This window comes from Camelus dromedarius, chromosome 11, assembly GCF_036321535.1.
Source record: "Camelus dromedarius isolate mCamDro1 chromosome 11, mCamDro1.pat, whole genome shotgun sequence".
NCBI classification, from domain to species: domain Eukaryota; kingdom Metazoa; phylum Chordata; class Mammalia; order Artiodactyla; family Camelidae; genus Camelus; species Camelus dromedarius.
Window position 1 is genome coordinate 804,575 of NC_087446.1, and position 24,371 is coordinate 828,945.

The following is a 24,371-nucleotide window of genomic DNA, read 5'->3' on the forward strand; positions in this document are numbered from 1 at the left end:
CGACGCCGCCGGACGCTGCACCCCTCCCAGGGCCCCGCGCGGCGTGGGGCGGGGCGGGGGCGGGGCCTGCTCGCGCATGCGCACTTCCCGGGCGCCGGCCAGCCCCGGGGCCCGGCCAGACCGGCGGCTTGAGGGGGCGAGGCGCTGCTGACGGGGCGGACCCGGGCCGACCGCGCAGGCGCAGTCCCGCCCCGGGCCTTGCGGGCCGACTACGCAGGCGCACTCCTTGCCCTGGGGGTGCTGGTGCGGGCCGAGCACGCAGGCGCACTCCCCGCGCGCCGGCCCCTCCCGCACTCTGGTCCAGCCGGAGAGCTCCGCCGTTGATTCCGCCCGCTGATTGTGACCCCAGCTCTGCAGGGCCGACCGCGCAGGCGCAGTCCCCGCCCCCTGGTCCGGCCGGCGCAGCGGCTAGGGGGTCTGGAGGCGCTGGCGGGGCTGGTGGCGGCGGAGTTCCCGGTAGTTCGGCTGCTGGCCGCGGGCCGGCCGCGCACATGCCGGGGCGCCAAGCGCTCTGCGCGACGGGCGCTCGGTTCTGCCGGCAGGTGGCCCGGCCGGCCGGGGAGCACCGGGAGCCGCGAGCCTGGCTTACCTGGAAACGGCGCTGAGTGTCCTTGACGCGGAAGGGCTCCGGAGGGCTCTGCGCAAGGTGCTGGGTGCACTTAAGCCCTTAAGTCTAAGGCGATAAGGTGCCGCCACGCGCGCCCTCGTTCGCTGTAGAACAGGGATTAAAGCTTAACCCCGTGGGGGCCGGGGGAAGAGAGACCCTTCCTCTGCAGAGGCCGGCGCCGGGGTGGCCTCGGGCTGGCGGGCGGTGGCTTCCGAGCAGCCACTCGGGTAGAGGCCCAGCGGCAGCAGGTGCGGACCCCACGGAAGTCGGGCCTCCTTCGGTATATGTAAGACATCCGGACGTTTGGTGTACAGTTTCCTAATAGAAATTTCTGTGCAGGCCAAAGAAATTCTGCAGACCGAAGGCCCCTCGTTTGTCACCTTGCTTTAGACTACAGCTTCTTTTGTATGAAAATCAGACGATATGTTCATTTCGTAAGTCTTAATGTAATGATTAGAGAGTCGTTCATTCATCAATTACTGGCCTAGTTCAGTAAGGTGAGCCGGGCATGCAGTCTTCTGCCCAGGGCCCTGCGCGCCCCAACCCTGTGGCCTCTGCGACCCCCTGGCCACTGGCTGCACTCCAGCCTCAGGGGCCTGACTTCTGTGACTGAGCCAGGCGGGTGAGGACTCAGGACCCCCCCCCCCCCTATAATTTATTATCAATCTCTGTGGCAGTAGGGCCCGCCTCCTGGGGCCTGGCACTGAGCAGTGGTGGATGTTTGCTGTCAGCTCAGGGGCAGCAAACCACAGCCACAGTCCAAATCCTACCTGCCACCTATTTCTGTTCAGCCCCCCAACTAAGAATGTTTTCTTGTTCTTTTTCAATGGCTGGGAAAAAGTAAAGATATTAGCTCATGACGTGAAACATATATGAAATTCAAATGTCAGTGTCCTGAATGGAGTTCTGCTGGAACGTAGACCTGCCCATTCAGCATGCCCACAGCTGCTTTCACAGCACAGGCCCAGTGGAGGAGGTGCGTGGAGGCCCCGTGACAGCAAAGTGAGGAATATTTGCTGTCTAGCCCTTTACAGAAAAAGCTGCCAACTCCTGCTCTAGATGAACAAACAGCCTCCGACCTGGTCCCCCAGCTGGTCATTCCTCCACTGACACCCTCAAGGGGGTCCCTGTTTCAGAGCCAAAGCCAGCATTCTTACACCCATGGTGAGCGGGCCACACTGCCTGGCTCCTACCACCCCTACCCTCCTGCTGACCACACCTTCATTGACTGGGCTCCAGCTACACTGTCCTCCCCCAAGCCCCACCCCACCCCACCCAACCTTTGCACTGACTGTTTCCCCTAACTGGAAAGCTTTTCCCCAGATATCTGCCTGTCTCACCCCTTACCTCTTCAGATCTTTGCCCAGAAGTCACTGGAGGCTCCCCCCATCTCTGCATACAGTGCCCCATGCCCGTCAGCCCCTGTCCCAGCCTCATCTCTGACATTTACTTGTTCCTGCTCAGCCTCCCCAGGTAGAATGAACACTCCAGGAGAACAGGGCTCTCTCTTCATGTGCAGGAAAGTACTATGCCCAGTGCTGAGAAGAGCAGGCACTCTGAATTCTTGGTGGAATGGCTTGACTGAGTCCACAGTGTAACCAGGCACTCATGGGGCGTGGACATACAAGATTCTCTGTGCAACAACTCCTCCCAGAGGGACTCAGCAGGTCCACCCTCCCTCCCTTTCCTCTCCTGCAGGCCAGCCAGGTGGGGCCTGCTCTGACCCCTCCCCTGGGGGCTTTTGTTCTGTACCTGGGCTGGCCAGATAACGCCCAGTGGGGCACTGTGAGCAGGAAACGGGGTTCTCCCATCAGGAGACTGGCACCAGCATACACAGTTCCAGTGAGTCAGGACGTCTAGTGACCCTTTCAGCAGCTCTACCAGCAGGCCAGGTGGGGAGGACTCCGGGTGGGCCAAGGTGGAAGGGAGTGTCAGGCTGCAGGGAGGGCCCTGGAGTGTCGAGCACCTACCAGGACCTCACCACGCTGTCTCCGTCGTCTGTGTGACCCCCACCCCATGCAGAAGGTAGTCATTGTTCGTCTCAGCAACAAGGACCCCAAGTTGGAGGGGGCTGAGGGTTTCCCTGAGGTCACACGGCGATAGGGGCAGAGATGGTTCTCATGAGGTCTGGGAAGCCTCCTTGTGGCCCCAGGAGAAAGTTCAGAGGCGGCCCCTTGAAGGTAGGTGTGGAATCGGGGCTCCTGGAAGAAAGAGCAGCCCCAGCCAGGAGGGAGCTGGAGAGTTTGTCAAGGGTCTCGGGTTTCAGTCTGAGCCCAGGTGGGCAGGGGATTGGGAGCCCCTCCAAGGACCACACCTTCCACGCAGGCATCAGCGGGGTCACCTAGTGGGGAGGAGTCTCCACAAGGCTCCTCTGAACTGAATTCGAGTCATTTTGCAACACTGACCCTCCCCATCTCCTCACCTGGGGGGGCCCTTCAAGGCCAAGCTTGACCATCCCCACCCTAGGCCTCCCAGGAGCTGGGACGTTTGTGGGATGGAAAGGAGCGTGCAGGGGCGACAGAGGACGAGGGGTCACTGGGCAGACTGGGTTGGAGAGGAAAAGTTTTCCAGGGGGCTCTGTGGCTGCCAATTCAGGTGGGGGTGCCCTTGGGGTTTGGGGGAGGGGGAGGGGCGCAAGGACAGCAGCTTGGGGTTCGGGAGGGAGGAAGAGGGGGGAAGGGGGCAGAGTGATACACACACACACACACACACACACACACACTTGCCCAGGCTTGGGCCATGGGGATAGGCACGGGGATGAGGGGAGGACCCCCCACTCCTCAAGGCCACAGAACTTACACCTACTCGCCCACCCTCTGGAGCCTGCCCACCCATCTTTCCAGGGCCTCTCCTGCCCTGCTTCCAGCTCTGCCCCAGGAAGCCAGCCTGAGGAGGCAGGGCGGGGGAGGGGGGGAGCCCAGATACCACCCCCACCCAAGTCTTCCCCCATCCAGGTATCTCGGAAGACCCTCCCAAGCCTCCTGGGGTGGGTGGGGCCTAGAATGGGCCCTCCAGGGCCTCCCTCCTCCCTGGGACCAGCAAAGAGGAAGTGCCTCTGCGGCTTCCACTTTTGAGCCTGTTCGTGTCACTGCGCTGTCAGAGGCGGGAGAACTCCAGCCCCCGTGGTAGAGGTGTGACGATGTCATTGTGGCTTTTCTCTGGGTGGAGGGAGCTCAGGGCCCGGCTGGGGCAGAGGAGCTGCGAAGGCCTGCACTTAACCACTTCTGGAAAGCCTGCCTCCGGCCCTGGGACCTCACAGGGGCACCACATGGTCCTTGTCTCCGTGCAGGAGGTGACGTCCATGTGCTGGTGCTGCCAGCCTGGGGAGTGGTGGCCAGAAACAGGCGGGTGCAGGGGCCCCGGCACCGGGTGCACTGACCCCGGTGGCCCAGCTGACGGCATGACAGGCCACGCAGTGTGCTGGGGGCCCCTCTGTGCTGCTAAGATCTCCAGGGCCCTCTGTTCTCCACTTGAGAAGTGGGAGTGATGGTCGCACCACCTGCTCCGGGTGGGAGGACAGTGAGAGGCCAGGGGAAAGCTGCATCTGCCAGACTCCCAGCCCTCCAGACCTGCGCCCCTGCTGAGAGGACCACAGGGTCCCTCCCAGGTGGAGGCTCAAGGGTGGAACCACCCAGCCGGCTGAGAAGGTGAGGACACAGAAGGGCCAGGGAACAAATCTGGGGGCACTTAGCTGGAGCTTGGCCCACTCCTGGCGTGCATGGGGCTTGAAGGTGAACTGGTGATGGCTGTGTTAGAAGACAGCTTGGGTTGCTGGGAGGCAGTGAGGTGACAGTCCACGGGGAGGAGCATAGCACCTTCGGGAGACGCCCCAGAGGGCCTTCAGAGAGGACAGGATCTGGTAAGGGACTAATGTGCAGGAGGGGTGCATTGCAGGTGGGGAGGACCCCAGCCGTGATGGAGTACGTGGGAAGACAGCTGCACTTACCTTAGTTTTTTTGGGGTGGGGCTGGGCAGGGAAACATAACAGTAGTGAGTGCCACCAGTCGGGAGAAAGAGAGGCTGTGCGGCTGGCATGGGGCGCTTGGGGTGCGCTGGAAGGAGCAGGCAGAAAGTGTTCAGATGCAAAGGCCCTGAGGCGGGGGAAACACCTGCGTGGGTGGTGGAATGGTGAGCCAGGTAGTAAGGGGCGGGATTGTGAAGGGGCTTGAAGGCCTGCCAAGGGCCACGGGGTCCAGGGAGAAAGAGAGTGGGTGACAGAATGCCCCTGTAGGGGAGAGCTGTGGCAGCTGCTGGAAAGAGCCCAGGAGACCCCAAAGGCGTCCTGGGTGAGAGCACGTGCTCCCAGGGCCTGGAGAGGGCATGCCCGTGTGCTAGCAGGCCCTGACTCGCCCAGAGGGTTCAGGTCCCCCAAGCCCCCGGCCTTCAGGCACGGAGGGCACCAGCCTGCGACGGCGGGTTCTGTTTCATCTTCCAAGGTGGAAATGACTTCGGAGTTCATGATCATAACTAGGGTTGCCAGATTTTCAGACAAAAGTATAAATATTGCATGGGACATCCTCAGAGTAAAAAATTGTTGTTTATCTGAGTTTAAAATGTAACTGGGTGTGCTGTATTTTATCTAGCAATCCTAACCAAAACAGGAATGCTGTCCCCTATACACAGTCCAGCCAACACCAAAATAAAGAAAACCTGAGAACTATCTATGATCATGCCCCACAAAAGACACTTTCAAACACAGGTGTGTGTCTTGCCCAGGCTTCACACACAAAGCTGTAGATTTTTAGAAAAGAGATTTTTAGTACATGTACTCGTTTCTAATCTGCTGTTTCCACTTAACAAAATAGCTACTTGCAAGTATACATACTGATTGCTCAGGGTCATTTTTCACGGCGAGCACACAGCTCTGGGGACGGATCCCAGACGTGTCCGGTTCCCCATCAGCAACGATTCTCAGAGGAGCATGTCTCCTCTTGTGCCTTTGCAGACCCTTTAGTTATTTCTTCAGAAAACATTGCTAGCAATAGATTTTTTAAAATTGAAAATTGCAATCAGGTAATTACAGGTTTACATGCAATTCTAACAAATAATGCAGAAGGATCGCTTGTCCACTGGAGACCGTTTGCCCCAGTGGTAGCTAACATTTCTTAGAACAGAAGTAGAAGATGGCAGCCAGGATAGTGACCCTGATGCCACCCACTGATCTGGCTCCAGCTTCCCTAGTTTTACTTGTACTTTGTGTGTGTGTGTGAAATTCTGTACAATTTTGTCTGCCAGGCTGGTTTGTGACTCCACAGTCAAGAAACTGAAGAGTTCCAACAGAGCCTGCTCCTGCTGCCGCCTCGCCACTCATCCCAGACAACCGCGAATCTGTCCTCCCTTCCTAAGGTTGTGTCATTTTAGTGTCCCACAGATGGAATCGAATAGTACATAACCTTTCGGGATTGGCCATTTTGCTCAGCATAATTCCCCAGACACTGATCCACACTGTTGTGAGTGTGGATACCCGTTCCCCTCTGTTGCTCAGTGGTTAGTGGTCCGTGGTGTGGATGGACCGCCGTTTGTTCAGCCATCACCGTTGGAGGACATCTGGGCTGGTTCCAGTTTTTGGTCGATTACAGATGAAGCCCCTACGACCGTTTGTGCACAGGTTTTGGTGTGAACAGAAGTCTCATTTCTCTGGAATAATCACTGGGTTGTACGGTAGTTGCAGGTTTAGTTTCTGAGGAAACGGATAAGCTGTTTTCCAGAGAGGCTGTGCCATTTGCCGTCCGCACTAGCACATGTGAGCCATCCGGGGTTGCCACATCCCCGCCAGCACAGCTCGTGGTCACAGCTCTGCATTTCTGTCATTGCAGCAGGTGTGGTGTCTCCTGCTGCTGTGGTGGCGAGTTTGCATGTTCTTCACTGACATCTGGATATGCTCCTCCTTGAAATGTCTCTTCGTATCTCTCACCGATTTTTAAAGTTGGATTATTCATTTATTTATTTTTTACTGCTGAGTTTTGAATTTTGAGAGTTTTTATGTATTCTGTACACTAGTCCGCTGTCAGACGATGGGCAGATATTTTTCCCAGTCTGCAGCTTGCCTTTTCCTCCTCTTTACAGGGTCTTTCACAGACAAGTCTTACATTTGGACGAGATCTACTTTATCAACATTTTCTTTTATGTCTTTTGCTTTTAGTGTCAAGTTAAGAACGTTTTGCCTAGATCTTGAGGATTTTCTCCCATAATTTTCCCTGAAAGTTTTATAGCTTTACATTAAAGTTTGTGATCCATTTTGAGTTAAATATTGAATAAGTTATGAAACCATTCTCCTCCTCCCCCCGCCCTCCCCCTCCCTCCTCCTTTCTTCAGCATGATTTGTTGAAAGGCTATCCTCCCTCTGTTACAATGCTTTTACATGTCGGTCAAAAGCCATTTGGACATATTTGTGTGGGTCTGTTTCTGGGTTCTCTATTTCATTCCATTGATCTGTGTGTCTATCCCTTGGCCGACACCACAGCCTTGATCACCAGAGCTATAATCAGTCTTGAGGTTGGGTAGACTGAGTCTTCCCACTTTATTTTCTTTTTCAAAAAAATTTTTAGGCATTATAGTTCCTTTGCCATTCCATATACATCTGGGAATAATCTTGTCCGTATCTACAGAAAACCTGGCTGGGGTTTTGATAGGAATTGTGTTAAACTTGTATGTCAATTTGGAGAGAGCTGGCATTTTCATCATGTTTATCTTCTAACCATGAAAATGCTATGTGTCTCCATTTATTTAGATCTGATTTCTTTCATCAGCATTTTATTGTTTCCAGCATACAAGCTCTGCATATGTTTTGTTAGAGTTACACTTAGTTTTTCATTTTATTTTGAATCATTGTAAATGATGTTATATTTTTAATTTCAGTGTCCTTATATTCATTGCTAGTATGTACAAATACAATTGATTTTAAAAAAAATGTTTATATTGTATTCTGAGACCTGGCTGAACTCACATTAGTTCTAGGAATTTTACTGGTAGATTCTTTGGGATATCCATGTAGAGAATCATGTCATCTGCAGATAGAGATGGTTTTATTTCTTTCTTTCAGAGATAAATGCATTCCCCCCTTTTCTTGTCTTCTTGCATTGGCTAGTACGTCCAGCACTGTGGTGATTAAGGATAGTGAGAGTAACATGCTTACCTTGTTTCTGATTTTAGGAGGAAAACATTCAGGCTTTCACCATGAAAAATGTTAGCTGTAGCTTATTTATAGTTGATCTTTACCAAGTTGAACTCATTCCGCTCTATTGCTACTTTTCTGAGGGTCTTTAATCATGTATGGGTGTTGAATTTTGTCAGATGTCTTTTGTGGATTGACTGATATCATGTAATTTTTCTACTTTAGACTGTTAATATGATGGGTCACATTAATTTATTTTCGAGTATTGAACCATCCTGGCAGCCTTGGCATGAACCCCACGTGGTCATGGTGTGTGTGCACATGTATGTATTTTACACTTCACCGAATTCCACTTACTAATATTTCGTTGGATTTTGTATTTGTATTATGAAGGACTTTGGTCTGTAGTTTTCTTTTTTTGATACTGTCTCTCTGGTTTTCATATCAGGATAATGCTTGCTTCATAAAATTAATTTGGAAGTGTTCCCTTTTTTTCTTTTTTCTGGAAGAGGTTATGTAGAATTGGTATTGATTCTTGTGTAACAATTTGAGAAGTCTCCACTGAAACCATCTGGGCCTGGAGATTTCTTTTCTCTTTTGAGTTTTAAAGTTATGAATTCAACTTTGTTAGCAGTTATATGGCTCTTCAAATTATCTGTTTTATTTTGGGTGGTAGTTTATGTTTTTTAAGATATTAGTTCATTTCATCTGAGTTGTCAAATTTGTGTCTGTTGAGTTGTTCATAGTATTTCCTTGTTATCTTTTTACTGCGTGTAGAGCTCATAGTGACATCCCTTATTTTCTTCCCAATATTGGTTATTTGTCTTTCTTTTTTTTTTTCTTTCTTTTTATGATGAGAGTTTTCCAGAGAAACAGAACCAATAGGAGACACACACACACACACACACACACACACACACACACACACGAAGCAACAGGCTCATGAGATCATAGAGGCTTGGTGGGTTCAAAATCTGATGAAGGCGACCAGCAGGCTGGAGACTCAGGAGAGGGTCAAAGTTCAAGTCCAAAGGTTGTCTGCCATAGAACCAGGAGGAGCCGATGTTGCAGGTGAACGCAGAAGGCAGTCTGCTGGGGAATTCCCTCTTGTTTGCGGGAGGTCAGCCTTTTGTCTATTCAGGCCTCCTACTGATTGGATAAGGCCCACCTACTCAAAATCTATTGATTTAATTTTAAATCTCATCCAAAAGCACCCTCACAATAATCTCCAGAATAATATCTGGGCACTGCAGCCCAGCCATGTTGACACATAAAATTAACCATCACAATTCTCTTATTCATCTATGTTTATAGGATCTGAAGTGATGTCTCCTGTTTCATTCTTGATATTGGTGACTTGTCTTCTCCTCTTTTACTTCTTTGTCAGTCTTGCCTGAGATTTGTCAATTTCATTGATCTTTTCAAAGAACCAGCTCTTTTAAAAAATTCTTTGTCTCTAGTTTTTCTGTATTCAGTTCCATTGATTTCTAATTTGTATAACCTTCTTCCTTTTGCTTGCTTTGTGCTTCTTTTTTCTTTTTCTTTTTTTTTAGGTTTCATTTATTTATGTATTTTTTATTGGAAGTACTGGGGATTGAACCCAGGACCTCCTGCATGCTACGCACATGCTCTACCACTGAGCTAGACCTCCCCCCCTTATTTTTGCTCTTTTTATTGTATGTGTGTGTAGGTTCTTAAGATGGGAGCTTAAATGATTGATTTGAATCTTTCCCTCTTTCTCAGATACATATCTAGTGCTATAGATTTTTCTCTCAGTGCTGCTTTAGTTGTCTCTCAGAAATTTTAATATAATGTATTTCTGTTTTATTCAGTTCGATACTAAAAAAATCTCCTTGAGCATTCCTTTTTGACCCATGGCTTATTTAGAAGTTTATTGTTTAGTTTCCAAATATCTGGAGTTTTCTTGTGGTCTTTCTGCTGTTGATTTCTAGTTTGATTCTATTATGATCAGAGAACATATCCTATATGATTTCTATCCTTTTAAATTTCCTGAGGTTTGTTTTATGACCCAGGATATGGTCTATGTTGGATAATGTTATATGGGGTTTTGAAAAGGATGTTTATTCTGCTTTTGTTTGCTGGAGTTCTGTAAATGTCATTTAGATCCTGTTGGTTGATGACGGTGTTGAGTTCTTCCATGTCTTTGTTGACTTTCTGTCTAGAAGTCCTATCAGTTGCTGAGAGTGGGGAGTGGCAGTCCCTAACTATAAGTTTGGATTTGTCTTTTTCTTCTTCAGCTCTATCATTTTGTTGCTTTATATATTTTTAGCTCTGTTGTTTTGTGCATAAATATTTAAGGTTATTATGTCATGCAGCTGGATTGATCCTTTTATCATCACGTAATGCTCCTCTTTGTTCCTAGTAGTTTTCTTTATGTTATCTGATTTTAATATATGATAAATATGAATGTAGTATATAGCGTACATAATAATATGTAGTAAATAATATACTATAGCCAGTCTTACATTTTTGGCTAATATTTGGATTAGTCTTTTTTCATTCTTTTATTCTTACTCTACCTATGTCGTTATGTTTGAAGTGAGCTTCCTGTAGACAGCATATAATTGAGTTGTGTTTTTTAAAATCCACTCTAACAACCCGTGTTTTAATCAGTGTATTTAGACATTTCCATTTAAAACTTTGCTGTTTTAAGGCTCAAGTCTGCCATTTTATTATTTGTTTTCTGTTTGTTTCCTCTCTTAATCACTTTTCTCTTTCACTTCTCTTGCCTTCCTGTGGGATACTGAACATGTTTTAGAATTCCGTTTTGATTTTTATAGTGTTTTTGAGTATGACATTTTGTTTTAGTTTTCTCAGTGGCTCTCTGGGTATTACAGTATTTGTAAATAAATTACCACAGACTATTGATATAATTTTATTTATTTATTTTTAAGTAAAGGTAGATTTATTTAGAGAGATACATTGAAAGACAAGAGAAAGGCCACGAAGTGTGGGGGTTGGGTGCTCAGATTAAAGTAAAAGTAGGTACACACTCCATAGACAGAGTGCAGGCTGTCTCCGAAGGAGGAGAGAGAGGGCCCTATTGATATAATTTTAGCACTTTGAGTGATGTGTAAAACCCTTACTTTCATTTAGCTCCCTTTACCATCCTCATTTAAAAAATATTATCTGAAGTATTTCCGATGCATACATTTAACAGCACAGCAGATAGTGTTGTAAGTTTTGCTTCAACCATCCAGTACGATGTCAGCAACTCATGACTAGAAGGATAACTATCATCATATGTACCTCTGTCTTACCCCTTCCATTGTTCTTCTTTCCTTTCTGAAGTTCCAAGCCTTCTGTTATCACTTCTTTTCTGTTTGAAGAACTTCCTTTAGCTTTTCTTTGAGGGTAGTTCTGCTAGTGACAACTTATTTTAGTTTTCTTTGTCTGTGAGTGTTTTTATTTCCCCTTCATTCCTGAAGCATATTTTCACTAGATCTACAATTCATGGTTGACAGTCCTTTCCTTTCAGCATTTGAAAAATACGCCACTTCCTCCTGGCCTCCGTGGTTTCTGATAAAAACCCCACCGTTATTCCAGTTGTTCTTCCCTTCTATGCAGTGTGCTATTTCTCTCTGCTTTCAAGATTTTCTCTTTGGCACTAGTTTTTAGGAGTTTAATCATGTGTGTGTGGTGTATATTTCTTTGGATTTATCTTGTTTGGTATTCACTCAGCTTCTTGAATGTGTAGGTTTATGTCTTTTGCCAAATTTGGAATGTTTCTCCCATTAGTTCTTCAAATACTTTTTCAGCCTCACACTTTCTCCTCTCATTCTGGGATCCAATGACACAAATGTTAGATTTATTTGTGTTTATAGAACCACAAGTTCCTGAAGCTTTGTTCTTTTTTTTTCCCACTTCAGTCTATTTTCTCTCAGTTGTTCAGACTGAGTAATTTCTACTGTGTATCTTCTAGTTCATGGACTCTTTTTCCTGTCATACTCAGTGAGTTTTAAATTTCGGTGTATTTTTCAGTTCTATATTCCCCCCCCCCCTTTTTTAAGAACTTGTTTCTATGGTAAGATTTTCATTCTTCTTCTCCTTCTCCTCCTTCTTTTTTAAATTTATTTCAGGATAACTTGTGATTGCTTGTTGAAGCATTTTTTGTGATGGCTGCTTTACAACCCCCATCAGGTAACACCAACATCTGATTCATCTCAGTGTTGGTATCTGTTGACTGTTTTTCTCTCATTTACATTCTTAGTATGACAAGTGATTTTCAAAATTATAATCTAAATGGTTTGGATATCATGTTGGGAGACTCTGAATCCTGTTTAAGTCTTCTATTTTAGCAGGCAGTCATCCTGCTACTGTTTAGGTGAAACACGTCCTGGCCTACTTTTGTGGGTTGTGGTTCCAACGATAATTTAGTTTTCAGAACCCATGCATGTCTATTCTGGTATGTTTTGTTCATCTGGTGCCACTGGAGTTTCCACTGCATTTTGCTGGTGTTGCCTGTGGGGACAGAGGAGATTCTCCAGGCTGCCCAGAGCTGGTGGGTGGAGAGTGGGAGAGGTTTGACCCACAGGATGGAGGATGATTCCTGAGACCTTGTGCCAGCATGGTTCCTGCTCAGTTTCCCCGTGGGAGGACAGCCGGGCTTCCCCAGGGTGCGGGGTGGGAGGGTGCCCGGACACTGGGCCTCTGGTGGGGGTGGGAGATTCCAGGCTGCTGTGTTTTCCCTTCAGTCCTATTTTTCTTTACCTACCAGAGTCCTGTAATTTGTCTGCTGTATTATTTCTCAATTTTTGAAGTTATTTTTAGTCAGAGGAACAGGAAGAGATGAGTCTACATCATCCACTCCTGAACAAGAAGTCTCTGATGTTATTCTTAATTTTTAAATTTATGTAATTATTTATTCAATGTATTTTAAAAACAGCTTTATTGAGATATAATTCACATACCCTACAGTTCAGTCTTTGAAAATGTACAATTCAGTGGCTTTTAGTAATTGCACAGGGTTGTGCAACCCTTACCACAGTCAGTTTTAGAACATTTTCAGCATCCCCCAAGAAACTCCACAGCCATCTGCAGTCACTCCCCATCTCCCCTCCCCCAAGGCCTTGGCGACCACTAATCCGCTTTCTGTCTCCATGGACTTGCCTGTTCTGGGCATTTCACGTAAATGGAACGAGGCAGTATGTGGCCTCGTAGCTTCTTTCACTTTGCACAACATTTTCAAGGTTCGTCCCTGTCCTAGCACGTTGCGGTGCTCTATTCCACTTTACTGGCACATAATATTCGATTTATGGCTGGACCACATTTTATTTATCCATTCATCAGTTGATGGACATTTGGTTTGTTTCCACATTTTGGCTAGCACGCATATGAGTGTTCACGCACGAGTTCTGTGAGGACATGCATTTTCCTTTCTCTTGAGCCTAAACCTAGAAGTGGAACTGCTGGTCACATGGTAGCTCTGTGTTTAGCATTGTGAGGGACTGCCCAACAGTTTTCCCGAGCTGCTGTACCGCTCTTCATTCCCACCTGCCAGGCAAGAGGGTCCCAGGTTCTCCACATCCTCACCAACACTTGTTACTATCTGACTTTCTGATTCCAGCCATGCTAGAGGGTGTGAGGTGGTAACCCAGTGTGGTTTTGATTTGCATTTCCCTGGTGGCTAATGATGTTGAGCAACTTTTCATGTGCTTATTGGCCATCTGTATGTCTTCTCTAGAGAACTGTCTATTCAAGTCCTTTGCCCATTCCTTAATTGAGTTATTTTTTTGGTTGTCGACTGGAGGACTTTGGCTTTTGCTCTGAGAGAGATGGGGAGCCCTGGGAGGTTCTCAGCACAGTAGTGGCCGTATGGCTTGGGCTCCTGGGCAGAAACAAGATATGGAGTTGCCAGGGGGAAGCAGAGAGACTAGCCAGGACACCTGGATGACCCGGGTGAGAGACGACAGTGCCTGGCCCCGGGGTAGGGACAGAGGAGGTGGTGACATGGGGCGGGTTCTGGACACATTTTGAAGGGGGAGCTCACAGGATTTGCTGATGGCTCAAATGTGAGTAGGGAGACTGTCTCACTCTGGAAGCGTGGAGTCACCATTACACAGGCGGTAGATCAGTACCCTGGGCGGCCGTGACAGAGCGCCGCAGCCCGGCGTGTCAGCCACAGAGACCGCTGTCTCCCCGTCCCGGAGGCTGGACATCTGAGATGGAGGTGCCACCAGGGCTGCCTCCCTCTGAAACCCGTCGGAGAGGATGCTTCCTGCCTCTTCCGGCTTCTTGGCGTTCCTGGGCGTGCAGCTGTGCACCCCCAGCCCCTCCCTCTGTTGTCACATGGCCCTTTCCCCAGGTGTGTGTCCAGAGTTCCCTCTTCTTACGGGACACATCTGTGGATCAGGGCCCGCCCCAATGACCTCACCTTAACTTGATCATCTGCAAAGACCCTGTTTCCAAGTCAGGTCCCGTTCACAGGTGCAGAGATTAGGATGCTGATGTACCTTTTTTCTTGGGGTGGGGTGGGGGGTACACAGTTCAACCCATAACGGACGGTGAAGGCAGCAGAGGAGACGTTTGGGGATGGAGGCCAGGCATGTTGAGTTTGGTATGCTGAGCAGACATCGCAGAGGAGATGCTGGGGGAGGCAGCTAGATACAGGAGCTGCCAAAGCACCATTTTCAAAAAGTTAAACATATGACTCTATGGCCCTAAAATGAGGATGTGTTGAAGATTTATTTAAATTGTTCATGAGGAAACCGGCATTGGCGGTTGGTGAGTCTGGTTCAAAAGACTGGCGAGAGGGAAGAATTTGTAGTGGCTGAAAAAAGCTTGTTTGACTAAGCTGGCTAATTTAGATTGAAAACTGGTGAATGTCCTACAGGGCCGTACAACTGCAACCTCTTCTAACTAATCTTTTCTACAGAGATAATTTCTGCCACTTATCACTGGGCAAAATTCACTTGCTATCAGACAAGAATCACATGACCTAGCCACCCATTCTCTGCAAGCTAAAGGCCACACGTACAGAGTTGTAAAAAGCATCACCAATAGTGAAATAGAGCAAGTGACACAGCCGCGCACCCTAGAGAATCTAAAACCCACCTTGGCAGCTCTGCCAGACCACACCCAGCCTCCCGTCGGAAGGACCCACCACTGCCCTCTGCTCACTGATGTTTTGGAAAATTTTCATTAGCCCCCTCTGTGATGTTACATAATCTCGCAGAAGGCTGGTCTCGTGTTTGGACCTGATTCACCCCCATGGGTGCGGGGAGAAGTAATTAACATGCTTGCACCTCCCTGCTGGCCGGCACGTCTAAGCCACGTGAGGTCACCCAACGACCAAGGCCGGAAAGTCAGCTTCTGTCTGGAGGTGTCATCCCCAGAAATGTAGGGTCGAGCCTCTCTCACACCTGAGGTTTCATTTCTCTTGCAGGCTCTTCTGTTCCTAGGTTAGGAAACCGAGCCAAAGGACTCTCCCTCCGGTCTGCCTGCAGCAGCTGGGCGAGGAGGGAAGTCTCCTTGCGGCTTGTAAGACAGACCTGGCGCACAGTACAGGTCCTGGTGTGGGCTGTGGCCCTGGCTCAGCGCAGAAGCTACAACCCTTGTTCTCGAGGTGGGTGGGTCAGGCTGGGTCCCAGGAGATGCGCTCTCAAGTGTGACACCCATGGAAGGCGTGGAAGCACAATCATTTTGTCTAATTACATCCTGGTTAAAAAAATAGGACCGATTTCCACTGAACCTATGCAAATAACTAGGTTTCCATTAGAGGTGAATAGTCAGTAACCATGATATTTTCCAAATTCTGAAGTGAGAAAATGCCACTTTAAGGAGGTTCAGTTTGCTTGTGAAAGCTTGGTCTGCTAAATGAAAGGCTAGATGTGAACTGAGAAGAAAGAAAAAGGATTTTATAAAATTACTTCTGCCAGAAAACAGGACATTACAGAGTAACACCAATGTCTCCTTACCTTTGTCCTTCATCAGTCTGAAGCTCTCAGTCACAGATACCCTGGGGTGAGGTGGGCGTGGGGCTGTGGACTAGGAGGGGCAGGGGTGTCCCCAGGGCTGAGCCTCTGGAAGATACATCTGATGGGGGCTGGTGGTTGGTGCCTCTTGGGCCAAGTTTCTGGCTGGGAGAGCCAGACGTACAACGGGGATTGAGCTGCGAGCTGAATGCAGCGGCTTCTCACTGTTGAAAGTCATAAACATAGAAAGGGGGGAGGACAGAGCGAAATCTGTCATATTGGAACTGAGGCTGTCAGTATGGACTCGAGGTTCATTCAGAGATAGCGGAAAAGGTACAAGTGTGTGTTGGTGTGCATGTACCGACACGCACACCCCCAGCTCTGCCGAGGGGACGAGGAACCTCACTTTGTAGGGCACTTCTCCTGTTTAGTGTCACGTGTCTGAGATGCGGCCCCGTGGCTCCAAGTGCCGCGATTCATTCATCACAGTGGCTGTGTGCTATTCCGTCAAGTGGACACACCTCACTTTATTCATTTTATTGTCCCTGGACACTTAAGGGTCTCCCCTCAGTATTTTTGCTGTTAAAAACAGCGCTGCTTGGCACCCTGACACATCTCCTGATGGACCAGTGCAGGTTTCCTGGCATAGGACGTACCCCGGAGTATGTATCAGCCGAACCCTACAGCAGGGAGCAAGTGTTTCCCAAACTGCTGCAACGTCTCCCCGCAACGGGCGCCTCTTCTTCCACAGGAAGCAGGGCGTGTCTCTCACCTCCCGAGTCTGGGCGGCTTTGTGCAGCGGGGACGCTGTGACCTCGGAGGCTACGATGCGATCCAGTACCCACCTGCTTCTCCTGGGACTCTTGCTCTGGGGATCTGGCCACCCTCCCACGAGGAGGTCCCCAAGGTCCTCGGACAATAGTCTGAGCCAGCTTGTCAGCCACATGAGGCACCGTCTTGGCTGTGGCCTCTTTAGTCCCCGGTGGAAGTGCCCCCGGGGGTGGCAGGATGGCACAGACCAGTAGAGCCCTCTGAATCTTGCCCAAACAGCAGACTCACGAGCAAAAGGAATGACTTGTTTTGGGCTACAAAGTTTTGGGGCTGGTTTGTTACGCAGCAAGAGATAACTGATGAACACGGCCAATTTCTCTGAGGAAGGCCATACTGTCTACCCAGACAGCAGTGCCACCTGACGTCTGGCCAGCACCACATGCGAGTCTCAGCTGACCTGCCTCGTAGCCATCACTGGGCCTCGTTGGACTTTAACAGCAGTGCTCACTGATGTGGTTTTTAGCTTGCATTTCTGAAATTGCTAGAGGTTGCTGGCCCTTTCTGTGTTCTCCACAAGGAAACTGGTCATGGGATCTGCTCATCCTTCTACGGGCTTGTCTTTTTCTCATGGACTTGAAAGGGTTCTTTCTATATTCTGGATTCTAATCACTTGCAAGGTATATATGTGTTGCAAAAACCTTCGTTTTTAGTTTTTCATTCTCTTCATGGTTTTTTGAGGAATAAAAGTTGTGTGGTACATACTTTCCATCCTTTTATTTTCAATCTCTGTGACATTTTAGGTGTGTTTCTTGTAAACGGTATTTAACAATATTTACATTCTAATTTGAGAGTCTCTATCTTTGAATAGAGGAACTTAATTCAGTCATGTCTCCAAAGACTTAACGTTTGAATTTATTCCTGTCATCTCATACCATGGTCCTTACTTATCAAGTATTTATCTTTTCCTCTTTTCTGCTTTTTGTAGGCACTGTCAATTTTTCTTCATTTCAGCTCTCCCTAGGCTGTTTTGAAATCTATAAATCCTATTTCCATTTTTCTAGTGGAAACCTTGATATCTCACCATTTTGGACTTTTCCCCACAGACGCTATGAGCCTCGGACAACACGAAGACCTCAGCATGCTCTCTCCCTGCCCCTTGCTCCCCTGCCATAGGCCACGGGAGCTCACGTGGGGCTCCCTCTCAACTTACCTTTCTTTGGATGGTCTAAACTGGCTTCTTTTTTTCCCCCATTTTTATTTTTATACAATGCTGCGTTAGTTTCTGGCGCACAGCATAGTGGTTCAGTCACACACATGTATACATGTATTCCTTTCCATTACAGGTCCCTATAGACCACTGAGCACAGCTCCGTGTTCTCCGGGAAGGCCTCGTTACCCCTCTGTTCTGTACGCAGTATGAACTGGCTTCTTTGTTGGTGTCCATCCTTTCTCTTGGACTCACCTCTCATTTTGTTAGGTTATATCTTTTAGTCCTTCTTGAGAGACTTACAGTGTGTGTGGATGTTTACAGGCTGTGAAGACACCTTTACTTTGCTGTCTCACTTGAATGCTGACTTCACTGTGTGGTGTTCTGGGTCCAATTTTCTTAGAATCTTGACAGGCACCCCTTCGCCAGTTGCCAATCAGGTTCAGTCTGACTGAAGATTCTTTCCTCTCTGTGTTTTTTGAGCTGGTCTCTTCATCCTTGGGATTCCAGGAGGTCACTCCAACAGGCCTTCGCTCCTCCTGGGCGTCACTTGGTCATTGGAGAAGCCACTCCTCCCGATGGTCTCCGGCTTGGGGGCTTGCATCTGGCTTGCCCTGGGGGAGAAGGTGCAGGCCCTGTATGCCAGCCCTCTGCCGCTGCTGCCCTGGCACACCTGCACTCAGAAAGCCGATGTCTGTGGGAGCAGAGTGGACAGCTGCAGCTCCTGCCTCTGTGCTGATGTGGTTGGGGCCCAGGGCTGGGCCTGCTCACCTCCATCCAAGCATGTGTCCAGAGGTGGGATCTCACCCCGGGCCTTGACCACTGGCTGACCTTGGCGGCAGTCCTACCCGATCCACCCCAAGCCTTCACTCTTCAACCTGTACACTGGGTGCAGTGGAGCACCAGTGCGGCTTAGCAGGACGCCCCCCTACCTAGGACACTTGGGTGGACAGGGCCGGCCCACTCCCAAGAAAGCATATGGTGGAGAATCCTAAGCGGTGGACCTGCCCCGCCTGTCCACGTGGGGACAGGCCTTACCAGCTCAGAAGGGCCCAGCCTCTGCCCTGGGGGCGTGCCCCATGCTGAAGGCCTCCTGCCGCCCCTCCCCCGGGGCTGGGCTGCTTCTTGCCACTGCCCTAACCTCAAATCCTTGTGGAAACCAGGGAACATTCTGGGCCTCTTCCTCCTCTGAAAACATTTTAGGATTTAATCTGTGGATGGAAACTGTCATGAAACCACTGATTTTCGGGTTTAAGCGAAGGCCAAGGTGGGAGCTGCCAGGGGAGACTGGCTTGGGCTCCGAGCCACTGCTGCTCCGGGGCCTTCCGGCTTCGCGGGGACCCCAGAGCGGGTGCTCAGGTACTAACTGTCCCGGTGTGAGGACCACGGCACTCAAAGGAGGCGGGGGGGCTGGGCAGAGCCCCTGGAACCCCGCTGCCCCTCGCAGCCCCCATTCCCCAGTGCTCCCGCACCCCTTCCAGCATCCCCTTCCCCTCAGCCCCCCGGGCGCCTCCGTCCAGAGCCCACTGCCCAGCCTGGTGTCCCCCAGGCTCCACCAGCCGCCCGTCTGGTCCAGGCCGTCCCCTCCCAGAGCCCGGGCGCCGCCAGGTCCCCCAGCACTCAGCCGGGGCCGCCCCATCCAGTGCCCCCACTCCTGGTCTGGCCCCCCACCCCTTCATCCCCACCCTGGGCCTCCCCTCGGGCCCGCCGGGCGCCCCCCCCCCGACGCCCCCAGCCCGGGAGTCCCGTGCCCCCTCAGGGGCCTGCCAGCCCCGCCGCCCCTCCCCCAACCCCGCGGCCCCGCAGGCCCCGGCGCGCGGCGTCCCCGGCCCGGCCCGGCCCCGGCCGCCCCTCCCCCGCGGGCCCTCCCCCCGGCAGCGGCCGCGCGTCATGGCGGCGGCGGGCGGGGCGCGTTTCGCACGCAGCGCGCCGGGCGGAGCGCTCGCCGCATTGTTTGCTTCGCTGGGGAGCGAGCGAGCGAGCCGGCCCGGGCGTCCGAGCAGCTCCGCGCCCGCGCCCGCGCCCCTCCGCCGCCGCCGCCGCCGCCGCCGCCGCTGCCACCGCCGCCGCCCGCCCGCTGGCCGGGCCCCCGCGCCGGGCCTCCGTCCGGCCCCGCCGCCCGCGCGAGCCGCTGCCCACGAGCCCGCGGCCGCCGCGCCGGGCCGGGTCGGGCCGCCGCCGACAGGAGCCCGCGCCCAGAGCGGCGGCGGGCCGGGCCTGCGCGGCCGTTGGCGGAGGAGCCGCGGGCGCCATTAGCGCCGCCTCGGCCGCGCCGGCCCCCGCGCCCGCCGCCCGGCTCCCGCGGCCGCGGCCCCGAAGGTGAGTGCGCAGGGCCGGGGCGGGCCGGGGTCGCTGGCGCCTTCGCCCGCCGCCCGCCGCCCGCCGCCCGCCTCGCCCCGCGGCCGCCGCCGGCCTCTCGGTGGTTGTGCCGCCGCCATGTTTGGCGGCCGCGGCGGCGGCTCATTGTCCGCGGGCGGGCGGGCGGCGGGGCCGAGGGAGGCCGCGGGGTCGGGGCGGCGGCGGGGAGGCCGGGGGGCCGGGAGGAAGGGAGGCCGGCCGACGAGGAGGCCGAGCTGTCGGGCGAGGAGGCCGGGGAGTCGGGTGGGAGGCCGGGCCGGGAGGCGGGGAGGCCGGAGAGTCGGGTGGGAGGCCGGGCCGGGAGGCGGGGAGGCTGGGGAGTCGGGTGGGAGGCCGGGCCGGGAGGCAGGGAGGCCGGGCCGGGAGGCGGGGAGGCAGGGAGGCTGGGTGGGAGGCCGGGCCGGGAGGCGGGGAGGCTGGAGAGTCGGGTGGGAGGCCGGGCCGGGAGGCGGGGAGGCTGGGAGGCCGGGCAGGGAGGCCGGGCAGGGAGGCCGAGTTGTCTGGGTGTCAGGGCCCGTGCTGCCCGCCGCGGCTCCCGCCCAACGAGAAGGGAGCGGGCCGGCGTCTCGGGTCCCCCGGCTGAGCGTTTGCTAGGGGGTCGCATTATGTAACGGACACGCTTGGTTTATTGAACCGGGACGGGAAACTCCCTGTTCCAGGGCCGCGCTTGGAAGACTCCAGAGGGGCGCGCAGACCTGGGGCGGCCTCCGCGCTCCACCCTGCCGCCCGCGGCGCTGAGACGCCTGCGGTGGACCCGGCTGTCCGTCCTGGGCCTTTCTGAAGGAGTAAATTGATTGAGGTATAATCTATGGAAAATGCACGCACTGCTAACGCGCAGTGGAGTTTTGATAAAAGTTCGTGCGCCCTGGTGAACAACACTCCCAGCGCCCTGAAGGGGTGGCAGGGTGGAGCGCACTCCTAGAAGTGGGTGGATGGATGGATGCTCTTACCTGGCCTGCACCTGTTCTGCCGCCGCGAGTGGCTGTGTTAACTCACCTGCACGGTCTGCGAGCTGCGGGCTGTTCCCGCTGCGCTAGAGTTTAAAGGGGCTGTGCAAAGCTAGGCAGGAGATGCCCTGGTTTGAGAAGGGGAGCTGGCCGTGGTGTGCAGTCGGCCCCTCCTGTGGCCACGTGGCTTTTTGGGCTGCTTTTAACAGTGATTCTGGAGAGGCTTCTTGTGCTGCGGATGGCCTCCTGGTGGGAACGCTTGTCCCTGTGCAGAAGCTCCAAGTGTGGAACCAGATTCAGCGCCTGTGGGTGTCGGGAAGTGGTGGGCTGGTGAGGTGGTCGGGCAGAGCGACCAATGCCCGCTTTCCCTGTCACAGTCAAGCTTTCACGTTACGGAGTGGCTGTGACCGTTAAGTGCTGTTCTTCCCGTGCAAAGTGGCCATGTAAAGAACTCAAGGCCCTTTGGGAGATTGTGGGTTTTAAAGGGCTGGTTAGAGTTGGAGCTCCTTGGTACTCTGCTGTCAAGGAGAAAGTTCCACGTTTGCTTTTGAATCTGTTGAGTAGCCACTGTCGCTTCTGCACCCTCCCTCACCCAGTAGGGACCCCTGAAGGTGTACTGGGACACATCGGGGTCCCTCTGTTGCAGGCTGTGGTGCTGACAGCCAGGGGCGCACCCACCTCCCTCAGGAGGGCTGGCAGGGCCAGGGCCTGCTGGGTGGTGGCTTGGCTGACCGCACCCCAGAATCCAGGGCTGTGTGGGCCCCGGGAGGCCCCTGAGATGCAGGTGAGTTAGGGCTTGGCCGACTGTGGTGTTCTCCATGCTCTTCTTTATAGGGAATGCCTGTAAAATTTAAGATAAAATGTGAATTTCTGTTTGATAAAAGAAGCAGCTGCAATCTGAAGGCTGTGTTTTAAAAAGCACACGTAGAGGCTGCTGGGATTTCCTTGTGGGGGGCTCTTCCCGGAGCCCGGGGCCTGGGGCTCCCCCTCGGGATGTCCATTTGCTGGCCAGGCCCCTACAGTCACTTGCTTCCTGTCAGTGAAACGTGGTTTGGTGGGAGGGGTCTGAGAGTCAGCTCCTAAGGGGCCACACTGCGTGGCAGGCGGTGGTCCGGACTTGGGGGTTCACAAGGGGGAGACAGAAAACAGACCTGCGTGGGGACAGCTGGCGGGCGTCTGGAAAGAGCCAGTTCTCATAAGTCTCTGCGGCTGAGCCTGTGGGCTCCCCGGTAGTGGGGGCACCACAGGTGGTGCGGCAGTCTCTGGTGGCAGCTGAGAAGTTGCCCCGAGGGGAAGGGCTGGGCCAGGCTGGCGGGGGTCGGGGGGTTTCATGGTGGTCAGGCTGGGGCCTCCTGGGGTGAAGGCCCTGGGTGGGTGCAGGGCTTCCCTCCTGGGTCTGGGTGTGGCCACTGGCCCTGGGCATGGAGGGAGCATTCCTGAGAGGATGAAAGGGTGGGTGGGCTGAGGCTGTGGCCCCAGCAGGGGTGCTGCCCGGGGCCCCAGGGCTCGCTCCTGGGTGACAGCGTTGGCTAGGAGTTGCCCTCCGTGCCTGCTGGAGTCCGGCCCTATGTGCAGGCTTTCCTGGGCTCTGGGCTAGCCCCCCAACCATGGGGATGTGGCAGTCAGGTGTGACCTGTGGGTCTAAGAAGGTGACTGGCGGGCAGTGGGAACCGGAGTGTCCTGGGAAGGGCTTGTCACTGCCTGTGCCTCTGGAGGGTTGCAGCCTGCCCTTTCCTCCCGTCCCGGGGGTCCCTGTGGAGGGTGGCTGAAGTCCTGTTCTGAGTCCCGGGAGCAGTGGGTGGGGAGACCTCATGGACGGACGGGCTTGCTAGGAGTTTGGCTGTGGTTCACCGCGCTCAGGGGTTGTCACTTTGGGTCCCTGCGGGGAGCTGACGCGTCCTCTGTGTCTGTTTCAGGGAGCCAGTACCAAATGAGGAGGAAAGGACGAGGTCACCGCGCTGCAGCGAGGCACCCTTCCTCCCCGAGTGGCACCAAGCACTGCCCCACGCGGGAGACCCTGACCTACGCGCAGGCCCAGAGGATGGTGGAGATTGAGATCGAGGGGCGCCTGCACAGGATCAGCATCTCTGACCCCCTGGAGGTCATCCTGGAGGACGACCTCACGGCGCAGGAGCTGAGCGAGTGCAACAGCAACAAGGAGAACAGCGAGCGGCCGCCCGCCTGCCTGCGCGCCAAGCGCCACAAGAGCAGCAGGGTCAGGAGGAAGAGCGAAGCCCCGCCTGGCGCCCACGGCACGCCGGCCTCGGCCTGCGCGCTGCCGGAGCCCCGGGTGCGCGTACTGGACTACAGCCCCCCGTCCGCGCCCAGGAGGCCACCTGCCTACTACAAGTTCGTGGAGAAGTCGGCCGAGGAGCTGGACGACGAGGTGGAGTACGACATGGACGAGGAGGACTACGCCTGGCTGGAGATCGTCAACGAGAGGCGGCGGGGCGACTGCATGGCCGCCGTGTCGCAGAGCGTCTTTGAGTTCCTGATGGACCGCTTCGAGAAGGCTTCGCACTGCGAGAAGCAGAAGCAGGGCGGGCAGCAGTGCCTGATTGACGAGGACGCCGTGTGCTGTGTGTGCATGGATGGCGAGTGCCAGAACAGCAACGCCATCCTCTTCTGCGACATGTGCAACCTGGCTGTGCACCAGGAGTGCTACGGGGTGCCCTACATCCCTGAGGGCCAGTGGCTCTGCCGCCACTGCCTGCAGTCCCGGGCCCGGCCCGCCGACTGCGTGCTGTGCCCCAACAAGGGCGGCGCCTTCAAGAAGACGGACGACGACCGCTGGGGCCACGTGGTGTGCGCCCTGTGGATCCCTGAGGTGGGCTTCGCCAACACGGTGTTCATCGAGCCCATCGACGGCGTGCGGAACATCCCGGCCGCGCGCTGGAAGCTGACGTGCTACCTCTGCAAGCAGAAGGGTGTGGGCGCCTGCATCCAGTGCCACAAGGCCAACTGCTACACCGCCTTCCACGTGACCTGCGCCCAGAGGGCCGGCCTCTACATGAAGATGGAGCCCGTGAGGGAGCTGGCGGGCGGCGCCGCCACCTTCTCCGTCAGGAAGACCGCCTACTGTGATGCGCACACGCCCCCGGGCTGCACCCGCCGGCCTCTGAACATTTACGGGGATGTTGAGACAAAAAACGGGGTCTGTCGGAAGGAGGGCTCGCTGAAAACGGTCAGGTCCACGTCCAAGGTCAGGAAGAAAGCGAAAAAGGCCAAGAAGGCGCTTCGGGAGCCGTGCGCGGCCTTGCCGCCCGTGTGCGCACCCTACATCCCCCCGCAGAGGTAAGAGGTGGCCAGGCCCCCCAACCGCCTGGCTCGTGCAGGTGCCACTTGGCGGGGGTGCGGCTGTCGCGGGAGGGCCGAATTGGTGAGCGGGCGGGTGCGGTGTCCCTAACTCCCATGCTGGCGCCCGGGCGCATGA

At 53.5% G+C, this 24,371-nt stretch overlaps 1 protein-coding gene across 8 annotated transcripts in view; it reads left to right on the forward strand.

Moving 5' to 3' along the window:
• Positions 1-3,781: 3,781 nt before the first annotated feature.
• The window catches only part of BRD1 (bromodomain containing 1), a 49,303-nt gene continuing 28,713 nt past the window's right edge, over positions 3,782-24,371 (forward strand). For 6 of the 8 annotated variants that reach the window (XR_010383074.1, XR_010383075.1, XM_031463484.2 and 3 more), the window contains exons 1-2: positions 19,909-19,952; positions 22,855-24,232. Coding sequence is in view for 6 of the 8 variants with exons in the window: in XM_031463484.2 (XP_031319344.1) it covers positions 22,869-24,232 (1,364 nt within the window). In the remaining 2 variants the exon portion in view is untranslated. Of the gene's footprint in view, positions 4,255-19,908; positions 19,953-20,631; positions 20,791-22,854; positions 24,233-24,371 lie in introns of those variants that run through there. The other 2 variants (XM_064491348.1, XM_064491347.1) reach the window with 2 other exon arrangements.